This window comes from Melopsittacus undulatus, chromosome 12 (genome assembly GCF_012275295.1).
Source record: "Melopsittacus undulatus isolate bMelUnd1 chromosome 12, bMelUnd1.mat.Z, whole genome shotgun sequence".
NCBI lineage: Eukaryota > Metazoa > Chordata > Aves > Psittaciformes > Psittaculidae > Melopsittacus > Melopsittacus undulatus.
The window spans coordinates 6,062,000-6,081,796 of NC_047538.1; the positions used below are offsets into that span (position 1 = coordinate 6,062,000).

The 19,797-nt window shown below is 41.4% G+C and overlaps 1 protein-coding gene across 4 annotated transcripts in view; it reads left to right on the plus strand.

Moving 5' to 3' along the window:
• Positions 1-19,797, plus strand: part of LOC101868407 (arginine-glutamic acid dipeptide repeats protein) — a 223,918-nt gene that overhangs the window by 105,963 nt on the left and 98,158 nt on the right. For all 4 annotated transcript variants that reach the window (XM_034068167.1, XM_034068169.1, XM_034068170.1 and 1 more), the window contains exons 4-6: positions 10,832-10,937; positions 12,390-12,486; positions 16,023-16,127. In XM_034068167.1, the coding sequence (XP_033924058.1) occupies positions 10,832-10,937; positions 12,390-12,486; positions 16,023-16,127 (308 nt within the window). The remainder of the gene's footprint in view (positions 1-10,831; positions 10,938-12,389; positions 12,487-16,022; positions 16,128-19,797) is intronic.

Genomic DNA, 19,797 nt, shown 5'->3' on the forward strand with positions numbered 1-19,797 from the left:
TTTTCCTTTATAGCAGGTAAATGGTATCCATTTTGCTCTCCAGTGTAGTTATTTCTGATGTTAGCATTTTCAATATCTAGCTATTTCCAGATGAATGGAGGCCATCTTTCCAATCTCCAGCTTTAGATTAGATTGCAGCCTGTGGACCTGGCTTTGAGGCTATTTATTTAGTGCTGATTTACATATAAATACAAGGAAAAATATCAAATCTGGTATTGCTAATTCTGGCTATTGATATTGCAGCAGACAGCAGCAATCTGTATTAGAAATTCCCTGCATAGTAAGATCCAGTCCTGTCTGTTTACTTACAATTTGACATTTGTTTTAAGGGTGCTGTTTTGTTTTCTCTATTAGCTGCTCTGCTTTGTTTCACATTAATGAATGACAGTAGTATTCTTATTAAAGCTCTGTCATGTCTCAGCCGGTGCCTGAGCACTTGCCTATGGGAGGCACATGTATAGAACCAGATTTGTCCTTTTCCTGGTTTAAAATGTTAGCTGATTCTGTAACACAGCATCATAGAGGATGTGTGCATTTAAGCAACTGACCATCAGCAAATCCTTGTATCCTCTGAGAAGCTGTATGAGGAAGCATTGACTTTCCAGGCACTTATTTTCCAAATACACTTTGTTTCCTTAGAGGAGCAGCATTTGCTTCTGTGGTGCAACACCTAACTCCCAGGGTCTGGCTTATCACCCTTTATGTCTTTCCTTTTCCTTCCATGATTTTAACCCCAGTTTGCTGGCAGAGAGGACCAGTTTGCAGAGGTGCTTTAATATTTCCTATCATAGCATTCCCCTGACTACTGGGAGATGTTTTAACAGTCAGGATGACTGTTCAAACTCCGTGCTGGGTTTGCAGAGCAAACTCTCCTGATTGTTTTATCCTTTAGCTCTCGGTATCTCTTTGTTAAAAGGTAAACCCCTTAGCAAGATGTTCAAGAAAATGTGGCCTCTTGCTATTTGAAAGGTGAGAAATCTATTTGAACTGTATATGATGGCTTCAAATATTCCCTCTGCTGTGTGCTGCTTGTTTAATAGAAGTGATAAATACAGGGGCTGGTGGTGCTCAGCAATTAGATCTGAGCTATGTGCTGTCAATGACATTTAATGGCAAATGTCGGGCAGAGTCTGAGCGGTACCTTCATTTCAGTGGTGCATTTCTTTGGGATAATTCTTGAAAATCCTTAATGGAATTTAATTACCAGAGCACATATTCAATGATGAGTTAAATGCATTTGTAATACCATTAGTTGTTAGGTAACTGTTTGCTTATTATGCTTGACACAGAGTGTATTTGATGTACAATGTGGATGTATGCAGTGCAGCAACAGAAATGCTAATCAGCCCGAGTGTTAAGGAGGTTCACTATCAATCCTGTGTCAGCAGCTCGCTGCCAGGTTTCCTTCTGTGGGAAGGCTTAATGTTGTCATCAAAAGTGGAGTTTGTAGAAGCAGCAAAGATGAACAGAGATGCTGTGATCAAAAATGGTGCTTATTGCTTCTCCCAGTAGTGATTTTAATTACAGCCCATTAATGAATTTTCACCCATGTTTGTGTCTTTTGTGTAGGGCTTTTGTGATATAGTAAAAATACTAGCTGAGATAAGGCATCTCCACAGCTTCACCGGTGGGTTTTGTGCCCCAGAGCTGAGTGTACCATATATGTGCACATACAGACATCTTGGAATCACAGAAGGGTTTGGGTTGGAAGGGATCAGCCTGTCTCCAGAGCAGAGCAGCTCCATCCCTTGTGGACTGCAAGAGCTCCACATCCCTCTTGTGCTGCTGCCCCAGAGCTGCATCAGGACTGCAGGGGGGGCTCCCCAGAGCACAGCAGAGGGGCAGGATCCCCTGCTTTGTGGAGGCAGCACAGAGTGTGTCTGATGTATCTGTGCGCAGAGATCTCATCAGATGCATATGCACTGAGTTGGATCTTCGGGGGGGGGCACCTGCTTATATTCCCTAAGAAGGCAGCAGTGGATTGGGGAAAACTCTGTGCCCCAGAAGCTTTCACAGGGACAAGTGAACACGCTGTCTTCTAGTCCTGACAGCTACAATTAAGCAGGCTTGTTCAAGGGTAGTTGTGCAGTGTAATAGTATGGTTACTTTATGCTTTTGCTCAGCATAACTGACACTGTGAGCCACAGATGGGATTCAAAGAACATAAAAGGGAAACGGAGCAGAAAGATACCACAAAGGGATTAAATGAGGTAGTAAGCAATGACCCATAACCTTCCTGAAAGATCTTAGCATAGTTTTATTCTAAGCCAGTCAGGTTTTAAGCATAACTGCTTTTTTTCACAAGATGAAATTATCTTTCCTCATTTAGAACTGCACTAAAATTTGAAGGATGTTGTCCCTTATTTTAGGTGGATTTCACTGATAGGAAAGCAGGAAACTTGCTAGACCTCAGCTCACAAAGCAGCTTTGTTGCTAGTAAAGCTAAAGAGTTTATGGGGTAAACACTGTAGTTTGTTTTCAATACAGAAATCTCCTATGGGTGTTACCTGCACTGGTTAGTGTTCTTTTTCTCCTTGAACACTTGTATGAAGCTCTGTTCAGTTCTGTTGCTTGGACTGTTGAAAAGTTAAAACCAGATGAATGAATAGATATGTATTTAATATCTGATAGTTGATGTATTGTGCAGCGTAAGGGTGGTGGTTTGCATCCTCTGTTTCTTGATCATTGCCAGCCAAAAGTAGGGATGATGGGATTAATATTGAGTGTTGCAGTTGAGGAGTAGTTTGTCTTGGGAATTTGGTAGCAAACAGTAACTTGGGCAAAGACTGTGTAGAGCAGTTTTGTGTTTGGTCTCTTTTGTGATCCTAAAACCAGCGATGATGATGGTGGTTGCTGGTTGATCGTGTTTTCTGGGGTGTGAATAAGAAGGGAATTCCAATGGAAAAAGATGGACTTTTTGCATATTGAAAGAGAAGAGTCCCCAGAGCCTGGCCACAGAAGGAAGGGGGGGAAGTTGAATGTGTTGCAAACTGTTCTGCCTTGACAGATGGCTGATGCCCTCATAGCTTCATTTCCAAGCAACCACGTAGTCCCGTTTTGATCAATTCTAGCTTACATTTGTTTTTATATAACAGCACATCCTCTTTTGCACATGCAAACGTGTCATTCTGTAACTCACTTGGGCCAGTGATTTATACAGCAGATACGGGTTACTTTGCTCTTCTCAGTAGAAAACAGGAAGCTTCATGGTAAGTTTTAATGGCCCTATGCTTTTAGAAAACACTGTCAAAGAATAAGATCTAAATAGTTTCCTGCTCTTTAACAACATTGGTAAAGCCAAACCTCTCCCTTTCAGTTGCCTTTTTTCACAGTTGCTTTTTTGACTTTTACCCAAGAAAGTCAGGTTTAATTGTACTTTGGATCATGGCAGGTGTCGTCTTAAAGCTATTTTTCCATGTGGGTTTAGGACTTGGAAAGAAATGACTATTTCCCTCATGGTATTTACATTTCTTCCTTGGGTTTTCTTTCATATGATGCCTAATTCAGAGATTGGATATCTTGGAAGGAAAGGTCTGAGTGACACTAAAATGAAGAGCTGGTAGGTAACATTTATTCCATATTGGTTAACTTTTGTACAAGTATGGAGGGGAAGTCAGCAAGGAGGAGCAGACAGGGGAAAGGAAAATGCATTCAGATAGCTCAACTTGAGCTGTGTCTTTGAAGTGCATCTGTTTAAAGCATGGCTCTTCAGCGCTCATCTGTATCCATACGAGGCAGACCTTGGTGTTGAATTCACTCCTGCTCCTACAGTCTTTTAGTGCTATTTGTTGCAGTTTTTGATGAATCTTCCCTAGTTCTCAGTTACCATAATTATTTCTGCTGTCATCTGCTCTAAGAATTTCTTGTGACTGTAATAGCAATCCCAGCAGAACATCTCGCGTTCATGAAGTGGCAGCGTGGCAAGTTTTGATAGTACAGCTCTTCTGGTGAGCTGAAGACTGTGTTTTTTTAAGACAGTCTAGCAACTGTAATGCCAAACCACCCACACGAGGAGACAGCATATGGCAGCTACTATGAATTAACATGCACAGAAGTAGCATATCACCTAGTGCTTTGAAAAAGGCTTGAGCCTTGATAGCCAAACCCTCAGAATCCAGCTATCTGGTCATCCCCTCAATGCAGGGAACACAAGTTTGCAGCTAATCATGAGTTAAGACTAATTTTGGCCGTGCTTTGCAATTGTTTAAAGGTGTAGGCAAACAGATTGTTGTTTTATACTTGCATATGTGTATGTCAGACTGTGAGTAGGCTGAGATTTCCAGGTATGTTTAGGACTCGTATGCTATCCCTTCTCCTTATGTAGGAGGCAACTCTGTCTACACATAACCTGTCTGTACACCAACTGTATAATTGGTGGTGGTGTTTGCAAACAGTTTTGCATCAAACTGGTAGAAACTGTTGTAGGTATAGAATATATACAGAATATAACATGTAGAAATAACGTTCTCAACAAAGAAGACTGGCTCTGAGCAAAAGGACTGTGACCCATGTGCACTTACATCTGAGCGTGCAAGTTTGAAGTTGAGGGGAAGGTGAGTCTAATGATTGTTTTGCATCTCAGAATGCTTTGCACAATAGGGCTGAATTAATATCCAGCACACCAAGGTGATTTCATTGTAAACCATCACAAAGTGGCAAGAGCGAGATATTGGGGAAAACTCCTATATTGTTTTGTCAATAAATTATGCTTTCTCCTCCATAGATCACAGAAATGGGCCTTTACCCTGGAAACAGCAATATTTGATACCCCAGGCAGCTTATTCCCAGCTCAGCTCACACTTCACTGAATACACTGATCGATTATCCGCAGCTTAACCAAGCCTTCTCATTTCCTGCCTTCCATTACTGCGCTCAATCACGCCGGCGGTTCTTTGTGGCCTGCCTTGTGTGCTGAGATAAGCCATCAAGGCATGTTTCTATTAGAAAAGCTCTTGTAGATGGAATAGTCATTAGATAACACTAACAGGTTTAAAGGTTGCAGTCTTTGTGTTGGTTCAGGTTAAGAGGACAGGAACCAAGAGAATGGCTGCATTGGGTTGTTGTATTTGAGGGGCAGGGAGGATTAAACTGCATGTTGCCATGCTCCTCTTTAACATTTTCCTTGCTTAATACTGATAGCTCTCACTTTGGATAATGCTTCTGTGCTTGCAAGAAGTAATTATGTGTTAATATGCATGCATCTGAATTAAATAATCAAGCTGCAAAAATAACATTCAGTTGTAGTAATACCCTCTGAATTTGCAGGCTGGGTTTTCTTGGCTTACAAACAGCTGATCAGGTTTCTGATTTAATTAGGGAACAGCCTCCAAAAAGATACCCTGAGAATGTGAAATCACATGTGTTGTTGCAGGGTGGGAAGAGAAATGTTTCCTGCATCTCTTCAGCTCCTGATTTCCAGATAGTTCCATTGATGTCCCTGCTCTGTGCTCTCTTCCCCCAGTGGGTCTGGTATAAGTGGTCCTTATTCTTCTCTTCCCCTCTTCTCAATATTAGTAATGTTAAAAATGAGGCAGTGTAAAAATGCTTTTCTAGTAGGAGTAGAAACACAGGCAGCAATTCAACATGGCACAGAAGGGCTAAGGGGTGGGATGGGGAAAGCAAGCAGAGCAAGTAAAACCTACCACTTGTGTTGAAGTGGGGCTAATGCCATGTCATGTCATGGAGCATAATTAGAACTGTTTGTGTGACATGCAAGCATCATTTAGGGGGACAAACAAATGTGCCCCAAAGGATGGGGTTAATTTGTAGTGTTTAAAAAATAAAACCCACATGAAGACTGGCTTAGAGGGGCCAGAGCTTCTGTGCTGCAATGCACAAAGTGTTGGCTGTGAACAGTGGAGTGACTTTAAAACACTGTCATATTAAATTAACACAAAGAATTTGGTAGCTTAGAATTGGTTTTTCCTGATAAAGAAATGTCATTGTTGGGAATATGTTGGAAAGGAGAGATGTTCTTTTCCTTGTTTCTGTTCTGCTGTTTGTGTCTTTGAAATAGCCCCTATTCACGGACTCCAGTGTGCCCATCTGTCATCTCCAGCATTTGGGATATTGCTTCCAAAGCTAGTTGTGATTTAACACGGTATCTAAATAGGGCAAGTAATGAAGTATACTGCTTAAATCCCTCTGAGGGAATCTGCAGGACATCTGTGATCATTTGCACAATTGGGTTAGTCATAACCCTGGAAAGAGAATGTGGGATCCCTGAAGATATGAATCGTAATGTGCAGCAACTCTGTTCTCAAGTGTGTTTATGAAGAAAACTGGCACCTTGGAGTTAACAAATGCTGTGGAAATTGGTACATTCATACTTTTAAAGAGCACCTAGAAGGTTATTTTTCACCCTCTTAAGGGAGAGGCTCACTTATAAATAGAAGCTGACCAGATGCTCCTGAACTGGGATGCTTTAATGCAATTACAGATTTTATCTCATTCTTGTTGAGCATCCAAAATTGCTTCATGGCTTTTAAAAGGAGCAAAACCCAAACCAGCAGCAGCAGCCACCCCTCCAGATGAGTACTTGAGTACTGCAGCAATAGACAGTATTTCCATTAAAGGTTTTGCAGCACAAGGAATCTTTTAGAGCTGACAAAGACACTTAAAGCATTTGCTGTTGCTGTGATTTCTGCAAGTGGAGGTTTGGCATGTGACTGTCTGCGGCTTTTCATATGTAAAGGTGTAAAAAGCAGAGAAAGTAACACTTTATGAACTTGGGGAAGCTTCTTTTGTGTGCACATGGTTCTAAAATAAATAGTCTGCCACAGAAGCTGGCGCCTTGACACCTCCGAGTGTAGTCTGCTCTGTAAATGACATCCATATTTAGAAAGCTGGCTGACAAAATAGCATGTCTAGGAATTTCTGTGCAGTGAATGATGTGAAAAGGCTGACAGACGTGTTGTATTTTTAGGGAGACTGAAAGCTCAGGTTTAAAACCCACAAACCCATGCCTGTCAGAATACAGAAAAGACTTGAAGGTGAAGCGCTTTAACTGGAACAAAAGCAGCAATCACAGGGAAAAAGGAATATTTAGGAAGGAGCTTAGATCACACACCCTGCTCCCAAAATAAAAGCAAACAACCCAAACCCAGCCCCTGTCAGCGGTGCACAAACAGCATCTTGGTACCACACCAGTGTGTTTTACTTGCATCATTGTCCAGAGGCTTTGCTTTAAACAGTTACTCAGTTATAAATGCTGTTTTTGTTTCTGTGCTCCTTCTGAGTGGAGGCTTTGAGTTGAGCCATGTGTGTTCTCTGATTCAGATGATAATGAGCAGTCAGCACTGTGGAGCATGTGCTGCTTTCCATTTGGAAAGATATCCAAGTTTGGTGATTTTTGTAACGATAGGAACCTTGGCCACGTTCATCATTTCCTGTCATTTAGTCATTTAAAATGACTATTTCATAAAATCTAGGTTTTATAAGTAAAAAGCATCCAAAATTGGTGCACAACAGGGCTTCAGATCTGGGCTTTGGATTGATTGTCTGTTGTTTTTATCATCTGATTTAGTTCTAATTCTAACTTCATCTTTTTTCTTCTTGGTTGTTGAATTATTTTGTTTCCTGAAGGGAAGTGATAGAAAAGCTCATGTTCTGTGTTATGAAAACCCTGTAATCTCCCCCTCTGCCAATGCCTCACAACCGCATGATCAGCCTAATGGAGTCAATAGCATTCCTGTTGGCAGGCTGCAGCATGGGGTAATTCATCATTGCCCTGAAAACTTCCCAGGTTCAGCAGCCTCCTGAAACTCAATCTCATTCCTCGTGTTCCTCCTGATTGTGAATCTGATTTGAGGGGAGGAAACGTTCTCTTTCACAGCACAGGGTAACTGCCAGCCTCTGGAATAGAACAGTGCAGGAACAAATACAGCATTCCCTGAGCCTGAACAGAGCTTCTGCATGGGAAATGAGTGCTTTCCTTCAAATTCAAATGCTTCAAGTAGCAAAAAGCTCTGGAGTAGCTTTAGATGGTAGATGTTAAGCTTTCCTAAGGTATATGATTTCAAAGGCCAGGTTTGGAGCAAGCTGCTCCAGTGGCAGGTGTCCCTAGCCGTGGCAGGGGTTGGAGCTGGATGAGCTTTAAGCTCCCAACTCAAACCAGTCTGGGATTCTATGATTTTTGAGAGATGAGGTGATAAAATGCTGCAAAATGTAGCAAATCCTTTGACTCCCTTCACTGTGTGTGAATGTTCCTGAAAAGCTTTTGTTTAATCCTCTGTAATTCCTTTTTTGTTTAACACTCTGTGACACTTCCAGGAGCCTTGGCCATAAGCAGAAACCTCTTTGCATTGACTGAGGGACAAACTGGGAGGGTCTCCTGGGAAGAAGGCAGGGATTGAGGTGCTCTCTTATGGCAGAAGTGGTAACACCTCACTTCCGACCCCTGATTTCTTCTATCCAAGTGTGTCAGCGCTTTGTAAACATAGACCTTCCCCTCATCCCTGTGCTGCTAAAAGCCCTGTGCTCCCGTGGGATGCAGTAAGAGACTGAGGCAGGGAAGCAATAGTGTCAATATCTCCTTTATGGTTTCAGCTTAATTCATACTCTAGCTGTGACCTCCCAATGCAGAGCTCCCTATGATGCCAAGGCAATGAAAGCAGTTTTGATCCCTCCCTTTTTGTTTTACCCTAATCTCAGTGTATGCAGGTGTAGAGGATGCCCCTTCAAAATGTAACACTGACAGAGCTTTCTGCACAGCTGAACCCTCATAGAGAACGGCTGTAAGGTTCCATGGCAGGTGTATCCATTCATTTACCATCTGCTCCCTTTGTCCTCTCCATGACTTCTGTGTGGCAAGGTACACAGGAAGGTGTTTCCCTTTCTCAGGTCTCTCACTGGCTACTGGTTGTTGTTGATCTGGTTTGTGGCTAAGCATCTGTAGCCCCATTCCTTGCAGAGCACAATGTAGGTTTCTAGTCCTTCTCCACCCTGATGCCATTTGCTATACAAAACCACCACCACAATGCAGTACTGTATTTTGTGGTGGTCCTTCACGGTTACATATATATATGTACTTATGCCTTTATACAGATGTACTTAAGCCTCAGTAGTGCTCCTTGGAGTGCCAGACTGTTTGGAAGACGCTCAGCTTTAGTTGTACAAACCGAGAAAATCCAAGCATTAGCTTTTGATGCTGCTTGTAAGTTTGGTTATACTTATAAGTGAGTAGTTTTCATGCCACAAGTGTGATGCCTTCTGAGCGTACTGTAAAGGTTTTGTGTAACATGGGTTACACATGGGACATGGGTTTTCCCTCAGCTAAGAAATGCAGAGTTGCTAGAGAAACACTAGGTTAATGTTTCCCATCGTTGTTGCATGCATCCTTATGACCAAATAGCAAGAGGGTAACAAGATTTGCATTGTTTTAGCCTTCAGAACTCAGGCTGTTCATGGAAGCTGTGCTGCACAGAGCTCTATTTGAGGAGAGCAGGCAAGGCTCAACCATGGGGTTCCAACAGCAGGTAGCAGGAACCAGCGCTGCCTCTCAGACTGTGTCCTTTTGATTTTGTTCCATGCATTAGACGAGCTCGTTGTCTTTGACTGTGAATGTGTTATTTGAAGAGACACAAAAAGAGGAGGTTCGAGTGTCTCCTGTACAGAACAAACAGGCTCAAGGATGTTCCTGGCTGCTGGTTGAGGCTCGCAGCGCACAGAGCACATGCGGTGAGCAGTGAACAAAGCCTTTTCTGGCACAATGCTGCCGCTAGCAGTTGGTTTATGGTATTACAGGTGGTTTTACTTAGTCTTCAAGTGCGGGGAATGGAAAGATTTGGATGTTGTTTATTAAGCAGAAAGAGTGGAAATTGCTGCACCAACCAGGCTGATGTGAACAGCAGGAAGGATCTGGTCCAGTGACCTGCGATCGAAGCTCTAAATGGAGATGTTTTAGGAGCAGCCTTCAAAGGGTCTTAAGAGAACTTTAGTCCAGCAAAAACAGTTACCTCATGCTAAAAGAATGTTCATTTCCCTTTAGGCCCTTCCTCTGTTTCCTCAAGCGTTGTGGAGCAGTGGAAAGAATTGACTGCCAAGGGTTTCAAAGATAAACTCAAGCACCAAGTCTGTATTAATTTGACCTGTAAATTCTATTTTGAAGTGGTGTTTATGCTTAAGTTTCCTTCTTAGAAGGAGCAAACTGGTGGCTGGATCCTTACATGGAAAAGGAGCACCTGAGGAAGACTGTGTACATCTTGGTGTTGGGTTTGTGAGGTACATGAGCAGTCAGAGCCTATATTGGGATTGAAGTGCAGCATCCTGTTCTGTTGTGTAAATAAAGAACAGATATTGTTATGTTGGGCTAAAAAATACCTGGCATTTCTCGGTTACAACAGTTAGGAATGGTTGCACTGAATTATGTGGCTGTTGTTATTCTGTTTGCTGTGTTTGGCCATTAATACTTGTTGTTACAACAGTTAGGAATGGTTGCACTGAATTATGTGGCTGTTGTTATTCTGTTTGCTGTGTTTGGCCATAATTACTTGTTGTTTGTAGAGATGAGCAGGCTAAGATCATGCTGCATGAGGCCAAAATTGCCAATCCTTTCTGATCCCTTCTTCCTCTTGGGTTGGTGTTTTGTGAGTGAATAGATGGATATTTGCTGGTTTGATATACACAGTGATACAACTGCCTGCTGACGCAGTAGGTTCTTGTTGCCTATGTCTAGTTTGAAAGTCAATTTGCCATAGCACATATCCCTTGTTTTATTGTAATGGAAATATGGTTTCCTTCTTTTTTGGTCTTACATTTTATACTTTAGAAGACTGTGTCAGATGGGGTCTGATTTTTCTTTTTAGTAATGCCTTTAGACCTTCTTTTTCAGAGTAAACGGGACCACCTCCTTATGAATGTCAAATGGTACTATCGCCAGTCTGAAGTCCCAGATTCAGTCTATCAGCATTTGGTTCAGGACAGACACAATGAGAATGGTAAGTTAAACTCTGCAGATTAAGGGCTCCTTTACTTGTACTCTGAATCTGAGGTTTTAACAGTCCAGAAAGCAAGAACACTTTTACTTGCTTTCTGCAAGGACTGTTGATGAATACAATGTGTTAGATTGGACGAGGGTGTTTCTTACCTGCTTTGTTTGTTCTAACTCGTGTATGTCCTGTAACCATGGCTATAATCAGATGCACATCAGGTATGGTTTAAATTATGTACTGCATTGCACTAATCCCTTAAGGGAATAGAGAAGAAAAATATCACTGGATCCTTTATGGGCCTTCTGGACAGTGCACTGGTACAGAACTGGCTGAAGACCAAGTATGAAGAAATTGTGAATCTCTTCTATCTTTTGTGAGCCTTCCATAGTGTCATGAGAGTCCAGTCCTTTACACTGCACCTATGAGCACTCACTGTGATTAATATTGCAGTAAGTGACATAACTGCAGCACTCATAGCTGAGTTTTCTCTTTTTCTCTGCAAAAACAAGTGTGATCTTGGGTTTCATAGAAACAGAAGAGACTTCAGTATGTATTCCAATGTCATTTATCTCTTGCCTCTGGGGGAGACATAACATTTGCTTCTATTCTTACCAGGAAATTTCCTTGAGGCAACTGTTAAAATGCTGCAGACACTCCAAGGTGAATTGTGATGATAAAAGTTGATGATTAAAATGTGGAACACGGCAACTTTTTGGTGCCTGACAGCACAAAGTTGAGCTTCCAGTCTCTTTTTTGCAGGCATTAAGGACATTTTGTGTGGGCTTTAAGCAAAGGCTGCACAAATCTAACATTCCTCTTACTATATTTGAAACTTCTAACCCTGGGATTATAGGCACAGCAGCCAAAAGTGAGCAGCTTTGACTTTTCTATGTCACACTCCTCTCTGTGTGGATAAGTATTTCCATGTTTGCTTCAAAGGCGTTATCAAGAAGTCATGGAAAAATCCGCATTAACATTGAGGAGTTTTTGTGTTTCAATGTGGATGTCAATACTGATGTCAAAGCCAGAGCACTAGGCAGTTAATACTGCCATGATTTGGCTGAAGATTTGAGGTCAAGTATGCAAACCCACCAAAAGCTTAACCCAGAAGACAGAAGTCAGTGATAAATTGACTTGCTCAGCTCCTCTCACTCAGATGTGACCACTTACAGTGGTCAGTACGTGTTACCTAGTGTCCTGAAAGCTCTTCAGCAGTTCTTTAGCTATGGCAGGGGAGAATCCATGTGTAAAACTGGGTATCATGTCATTTCCATACCTTAGAGATGATGGAAAGAGTCTGAGTGTGTCACCTTACCACTGTGTATCCAGTGTGCATCTAAGAAACACCCTTAAGCTTTGCCCTGTAAATAAACTACCTGTCAAATGTCAGTGGCAGATGCTTTCAGACTCCAGCTAATGCCTTGGTGGGTTTCTGTTTGTGTCTTTGCTTTCTGGCAGACTCTGGTCGAGAGCTTGTTATAACAGACCCGGTTATCAAGAACCGAGAGCTCTTCATTTCAGATTATGTTGACACCTACCACGCTGCTGCCCTCAGGTAAGCTGCAGAGGATGTGGTGCAGTGTTTGAGGTGGGTGAGAAAACAGATGGAGGGAGAGGTGCTTTCTGTTTGTGTGGGGCTCATTAACATCCTGCTCAGCTTTCTCCTCTCTCCTCAGTAATTAACTTGTGTTATCTGTTCCCATTCAAAAAGCAGCCGTAATTCTCCAATCTCATTTTCATCTCAGTTAATCAATGTTGCTCACAAGATATTGTTCCCCATCAATGCCAATTTAGGTTATTGCTGGTTCCTGCAGAAATACTACCCGGTCCTCCTCCCTGTTTGATTTCTCTCTTAACAATAGCACCTCCTAGTAAAGTGACTGTTAGGATGCTGCCCTGATTAAATTGCATTAAAGGCTTTTTCTCTAAGGCACTTGTCATTGTTGCAGCTCAGCTAAGAGCTCCATTAAAAACTGGCTGTACAGACAGGAGGTAATGGACCTCAGTATTGTTCCCTGCACTATGTGCCCTTCCCGGGAGGTTGCTGCTCTCTTTCCTCCCCAGGTTTTGAACTGAAGTGTCTAACCTTTGCCTAGGCTGAGGGGCACACACCTTTGCTTCCAAATGTTTTCGGATGGAACCAGGGAGACATTATTTTTCAGCACATTTTCCACGCGCCAAACATGCATGGATATTGTCAGGATGCAAATTGAATAATCTCCCTGATAATAACGCTCAGATGGTGTTTCACCACAACCATCTGGAGACATGTTTTGTTCTGAGTCCCTTTTGCCAAAGCCACTTACTGCAAGACAAACTGGCTGCAACTTCTGTTCTGTGGGTGGGAGGCAGTCTTTCATTTACATCTTAGACTTCTTTTATGAGCTCGGAGAATTCCAGTGATGTGCTGCAGTCTCCCGAAATTCCACAGTGCTCTCTCCGAGCTACAGAAGATCATCTTCCAATGTGAAACCTGCATGCTCAGAAACAAGCCAGCAGGAGGTAGGCTAATGGTGGAGCCAGGCTTGGAAGTCTACTGTCCACTTGAACAGAGACACTCTTCCCTGGCAGTGTTTTAACCTCTCTTCTGCATCCTTCCTGGGTTGTAATCTTTATAGGAAAGATAAGAATGGAAAGATAGAAATGCAATATATGTGTATAGCAAGCAAAGTTAAAAAATAACCTTCTCTTCTCCCCTTCCATAAAGAGTGGAAGCTCCTGGAAGATCAAACTGATCAATCCCTCAACCTGTCCTATGTTTTATCTGTCATCTTGTAGTTTGGAAGTGCACAGCTCAGACAGCTTGAAAATAACTGTTGTTCCTCTTTGGCAGATGGTTTCACTGTTGCTTTGTTGTGTTCTGGATTCTTCATACTTGGAATATTTCTTACCAGCTTGGAAATGGTATCTAAAGATGCTGAGGATTGAGAGGATAAAGACTATATATTTTGCTGATTCTTTCCTAGCAAATTGCCATTAATCTGTGTCAGTGATTTTCAGGGTACAAGATGAACATCAGGGTAATTGCACGTGGTGTTCTTCCAGCTTGAGAACGCAAAGTAGGCAGAATATGTTGTGATGCATGAAAGGAGGCTTAACGTGAAGTTCTAATTTATTCTAATATGAGATTATTTCCCTGTCCTCTGCTAACAAATGGCTCTGGTCACACAATGAATTGATGACAAACTGGGAAATAAAACCAGTCATTGTAACTACCAATTTTCTGCTCTAACCAGTGGAAAAAATTAACTACAGGATACTTGTAGATCCCTGGGGAAGTGTGCAATGAAAGTAACATCCCTCTTACCTGTGGGGTAAAGCTTTGGGGTAATATGTAGTAGCACTGGTCTGAAATGCTATGAACAAGATATACTGCTTTCATGAGTATAGATAATACAAGCTTATTAGGAAAACCCTTATTCACTGTAAGATGAATTATTGAAAGGAAATGAAATCTTTTCCCCCAAAATACCTTTAAAATGGGAATTTAGTGTGAGATACCCAAATACCCCTTCTCATGTTCTTTCTTTCTAAATGACTCAACCAGGAAACTAGCTCAAGCCACAGGGATAAGAGAAATTCATCAGTATTTGTATGACATCTGGGTTACAGACCTTGCTAATGTTCCATTCCAGCCTGGCATGACCTGTGCAACACTTTGTCCTTTGCCAGAAAGTGATGGATTGACAATGATGCAATCACAGGGACAGTTGTGCTGCCTCAGCTCACAGCACAGCCACATTGATTTTGTCTTAAACCAGTCAGCAACTTCATTCATCCGTCATCCTTCTGGGGTGCTTTTTCCTCACCTGTAGTAGTTGATGTATATCAGAGAGCGGGTGTTGCAAGGTAAGGTTCTCTTGATTAAGTGCTTTACCATGAGAAGATGAGGAAGGAAAAGCAGGCTTTAGCATTTCAACTTCCCAGTGCTGTTCTTCAAGTACTCAGTGCTCCTAAGCTCTGTTGAGAAGGCTGGGCAAACAGATCCACTATTAGTACAGGCAAAATAGTTGTTCATCTTGGGGGATTGGTGGCAAAAGCACTTTTCATTCAGTTCTAACCAAGACTGGCAAACCTTTTTACAATGTTAAATGTGCCCCATAGCTTATTTAGAAGAGCAAAGACTGTTCAGTAAAAGTGGAAAGAGATGTGATCTGTGTTAATAGCAGAACACTTGACATCCTGTAAAAGAGCAGAGTCTTGTGCTTTGTTGATTGCTTTGCATCAAGTTGAGATAAAAAGCACTAATTCTTTGCCTGTCTGGCCTGTTTGTCTGTGCCCGCTTCTGATCTGATTTACTTGGCAGCAGCAAACTGCAGTGTGCTGAATGACAAAACCCCAGCAGCTGTTGAACATTAACAGACCAAGAAACCCTTGAAGAAATGGGATGCGACTTCTTACAGCTCTTCTTAATGCTCATCCTTAAGGATAATGACTTCATCAACAAACCACGTTAAAAATTATTAACAATCTGGTTTAGAACAAGCCAATAAATCCTCTTTTCCCTTCTCGCTCCCCTCTTTTCTTTTAATGTCTCTGTTTTATGTATGAAAGTAGAAGGAAGAAACTTCTGTGTGCTTGGAATTTGCATTGTTAGGGTTGCTAAAAGCAGTGTAGCTTTGCTTTTGATTTGGAAGTGCTATTAAACTGCAGTTTTATTTAGCTTTCTAAATCAAAAGCTGACTTCCTAAATAATACAAAGAGTACAATTTTCAAAGCTTCCTTAAAGCATAAATGTAATAGGACTGTAAAAACTTGGAAAAGAACATATTTAGGGCTGGATTTCTAAGGTAGGTACTGTTCATTAATCTGAAATTTGGGCTCCTCAGAGCTGGTGTTGCCTGAATGAGAATGAATGAATGAATGGTTGTAGAACACCATTCAAGACACTGTAACTGCATTTTCTTCCCTTTCCACCATGGGAAGGATCTGTATGGTTATTTGTTACATCAGGCTTATATTTATGATCTTCTAGACATTTACGAGAACACAAAGATGTCTGTGGGCTTATGCACAGATTGCAGTGGCACTTAATTAAAGTCGTTGTTTTTCAGGCCTGAATTCTAATGCTGTTTTGCCTCTTTCTTTCAGAGGGAAGTGCAATATCTCCCATTTCTCAGACATATTTGCTGCTAGAGAGTTTAAAGCCCGAGTGGATTCATTTTTCTACATACTGGGCTATAATCCAGAGACAAGGTAAGCAAAGTGACTTTTAAAGGCAAACTTTACCACTGAGCTGAGGCTGTAGGAACAGGAAAACTACTCATGGTTGAAATCAAGTATGATGCTGATAGGTGGGGTGGAAGGGAACGTGAAGGAGAAGCTGCATCTTCCTGTGAAGTGTATGTGCAGTGGGTTATGACATCTGGTTGCATCTTTGGGTCAGTAACATCCTGCTTCAAAGCAGGGTGTTCAGCAGTGGATTTAATGCTTGCAGTCATTAGCAGGGATTCTTAGCTGTGTCACTGGCTAAATGCAACCCCCTGGAAATACTTCCTAAATTTGCTTCTATTAAGCAGTGTTGAAACTTGCACACCTAAGTTTGAAGTGTGGATGTTCATGTTTTCATGCATAAGTACTCACATAGGGTCCCATATCAACAATTCTTAGTTTATGCTTTGCTGGCCTGGAGCAAATTAGAGGTACAGAAAGATGGTTTGGGAATTAATAAATGTCTAAAGAAGATGTGTTCAGCAGGGAGTCATCCAACCAACCTCCATCAGCTGTGATTGCAAAGCAGAGCTGACACTGGGCTCTATCTTCATTCTTCTTCAGGTCCAAACTGTGTCTCTTATCTTTTCATTTGTGTAGTTCTGTAAAGCCAGAGGATGCTTTACAAATACCGGCTGTAAGAAGTTTGTTGTTTAGGGGTGTATTTCCACAAGCACTTGAGTAAAAGATGAATAGTACCTGATGGGGCTCAGCAAGGTCTGTACTGACTGAAAGCTCTATTGTTTCTTTCAGTGTAGAAAACAATTATCTGTGGACCTTGATTTCTAGAGATACTGTTGAGAAAAGTACTCTTCTAAGTAGGGATTAGATAGGCCTATAAAGAATAAATATTTGAATTGTTACATGGTAGATTTAGTGTTTTTAATGCAGATAGGAATCTTTATGCTTCAGGGCATAACCAACCACTAACTGCTTGCAGTTAGGAAGAAACTCCCTGTGTGGGCACATTATTATGTAATTGCCTATTTATGAGGCTGCCTTTACCTTGCTCTGAAGTGTCTTAAACTACCCTTATGTCTGAGATGGGGGTATTGGATTAGGTAAGCTCCCTGAATAGATTCAGTTTGCATTCATAGCAGGTATCAGTGTCAGTCCCTAGGAGGCAATCTTGCTAGTGCACAGTGCAGAGCTCTGGGAAAAGAGCCTGAAATCCTGTAATGTTTTATAATGCAATATATTAACATGTTTTTGTAACACCATTTGTGTGTTATTTTGGAGCAGTCCCACAAGGTGAGGTATTTATGAAGTCTGTAGTGTGTTGTATCTGATATTCAGCATCATGCTTGATGCCTGTATTTAACTGTCACTGTGGTGCATTTTAGTTTTGAGGGTATGAATGCTAAATGAATTATTTGTATTAGTGTCCAAGTTCTGTGTTTAATGGATGATTTCTTTTATGAAATGCCATGTGGTTTTAAACCCACTTTCTGTGTAGAAGTAGCTGTTAATTCTTCCAGCTATTAGGAAATGAGTGACCCTGAAGAGATCAATGAAATGACAGAGCATAGCACTTAGTGATCAGGTAATTACTCACATTAGGAGCTCTCAGAATGCAGGTTTTTCTTCATTTGGTTACAGCCACTTCCTTTTGTAGTTGTGGTTTGCTTTTCATTCTAGTTCAAGTCTGTAATTTTGCCTTGGAATGAGGGGAGATGTAGAGAAAGGATTTGAGTCTAGTTTGCTAGATGATTTTTGAGTGTTTGCTACTGCTTTACAATGCATGCTTCTTTGAGTACCTCATTTGAGATAGATTTTTGCTTTTGGATGTAAAAGTGTTGTAACACACATTCCAGGATGACCTGTTGGTGGTTTGTCTGTATAAACTATACTTTGTCTCCAACTTTATGTGCTTTGATAATGTAATGTTTTGTTTCACATGGGAAGGATGGAAGATGTTTCATGGTACCTTGAAGTAATAATATGTTGTAGATAAAGTTCAGGATACAGTGGTGTGACCCCCCCAATTGACTTGTAGTAATGTGTGATAGGATACACTCTTAGACCAAACAAGCTTGAGCTATGGCTTGTATCTACAAACATCTTTCTCTTTGAGTGACTTTACTTTGTGTTCAGCCTGAGATGCTCAGATACTTTTCCAGAACTCTGAAATGCAGCTCAGCAGCTTGGGAATCTATTTTCTATGTTTTCAAGTGTTCTATTTACAAAACAACCCACAGAAATCCCAGACCCCAAATGCATCCAAAGCACTGGTGTGGTGGATGTGTAATCAGAGACCTTCCTGTGTGTAAAGGAGAGTCTGCTTTGTCCTTTCTTCTTTATTTGAAAGCTTGCTTGGGAAATAGCAGCCAGGATCCTGTTGTTGGGCATTCTGTGGTCTGGAGGTGCAAACCTCTGTGTTTTGGGATAATTTACAGTGAATCTGAAGCTGCTTTGGGGTGTTTTTCTCTGCAGAGTTTGGTAAAAGGTTACACATTATGTTTGAGTAATTCTCACATTAGTGAGAAACACCTGATTATGGAGTAAAAACCTAAACTAATCTCAAAGCTAGAGGCTGTTGTTAGCACCTCGACTAGAGTGTTAATCAAGCTACTAAGTAGTCCTGATGTCATGTTGCTGCCTCTCAAGAGTGTGGAATACAACCACTAAGCTTGTACAGGCAGCTGAGAAAGAAAACTCATTTTATGCTAAGTACTTCCAGATAATTAATTCCGTGTCTCTTCAGAGCAGTGACTGCTCTGACACTGACTAATTCCACTCATATGGAATCCCACTCAAACTTGTGGCTTCCCCAAGTGGCCAGATGAGATCAGTGCTTTATCAGAGAAGAAATGTTAGGTGAATTGTATGTGCCCTGAAATGAGTGTAGAAACATTCTGAAGTGTATAGAGCAGCAGTCAGCAGGCATTAATGGACAAACAGACCTGATGAACCACTTAGAGAATCAGTAGCTGCACCAGCTTGAGTTAAGCTGTTGAATTTGGTATTTGAGTCAGCAATCAGCTCTGCCTGTTAAAGAGAAATATGCAGGAAAGCTTGGGAATGCTGTTCACATGCTGCTTGACCACAGACAGCTGCTTTTTGGCAGCTCACATCTTACCACTCATTTACTGCAAGTCTAACTCTTACCCTGTCTGTAGTATAGTGCCTTATGGAGCTGATTCAGGCAAGAACTTATTCCAGGCTTTCCTCTTGTACTCCGAGTTCCTGCATGGACTTACAGACAACTTTGAGCCCTTACTCAAGGGTGTAGGCATGCTAAATGCTACTGCTGGTATTGGCCTGTTTTGTAGTGTATTGGCATGTACCAGGCAATTAGTTCTTTGCTCTCAGGAGTAAGTAAATACACTGAGGTTTTGTCTGACACTGACACTTGTAAATATACAGAGATTTAAATACTACTATTTCTTTCACTTGGAACTAGAAATAACCAGATATTATTTGACGAACAGTTTTCATGGCCATGAATCACAATTGAATTCCTCTTCCATAATGTGTTTTGCCTTGTGGAACAAAATTAATGCACATACAAGGCACAGCTGACTTTATGGAATAGTTTTTTTGGGAAGACCAGGCTCTTGTCTGTGCTTTTATTCCACAGTATCTGCTTTTCCTTTATTTTTTCCTTTATTTGTTTTTATTTTTTCCTTTATTTTATTTTTCCTTTGTTTTTTCC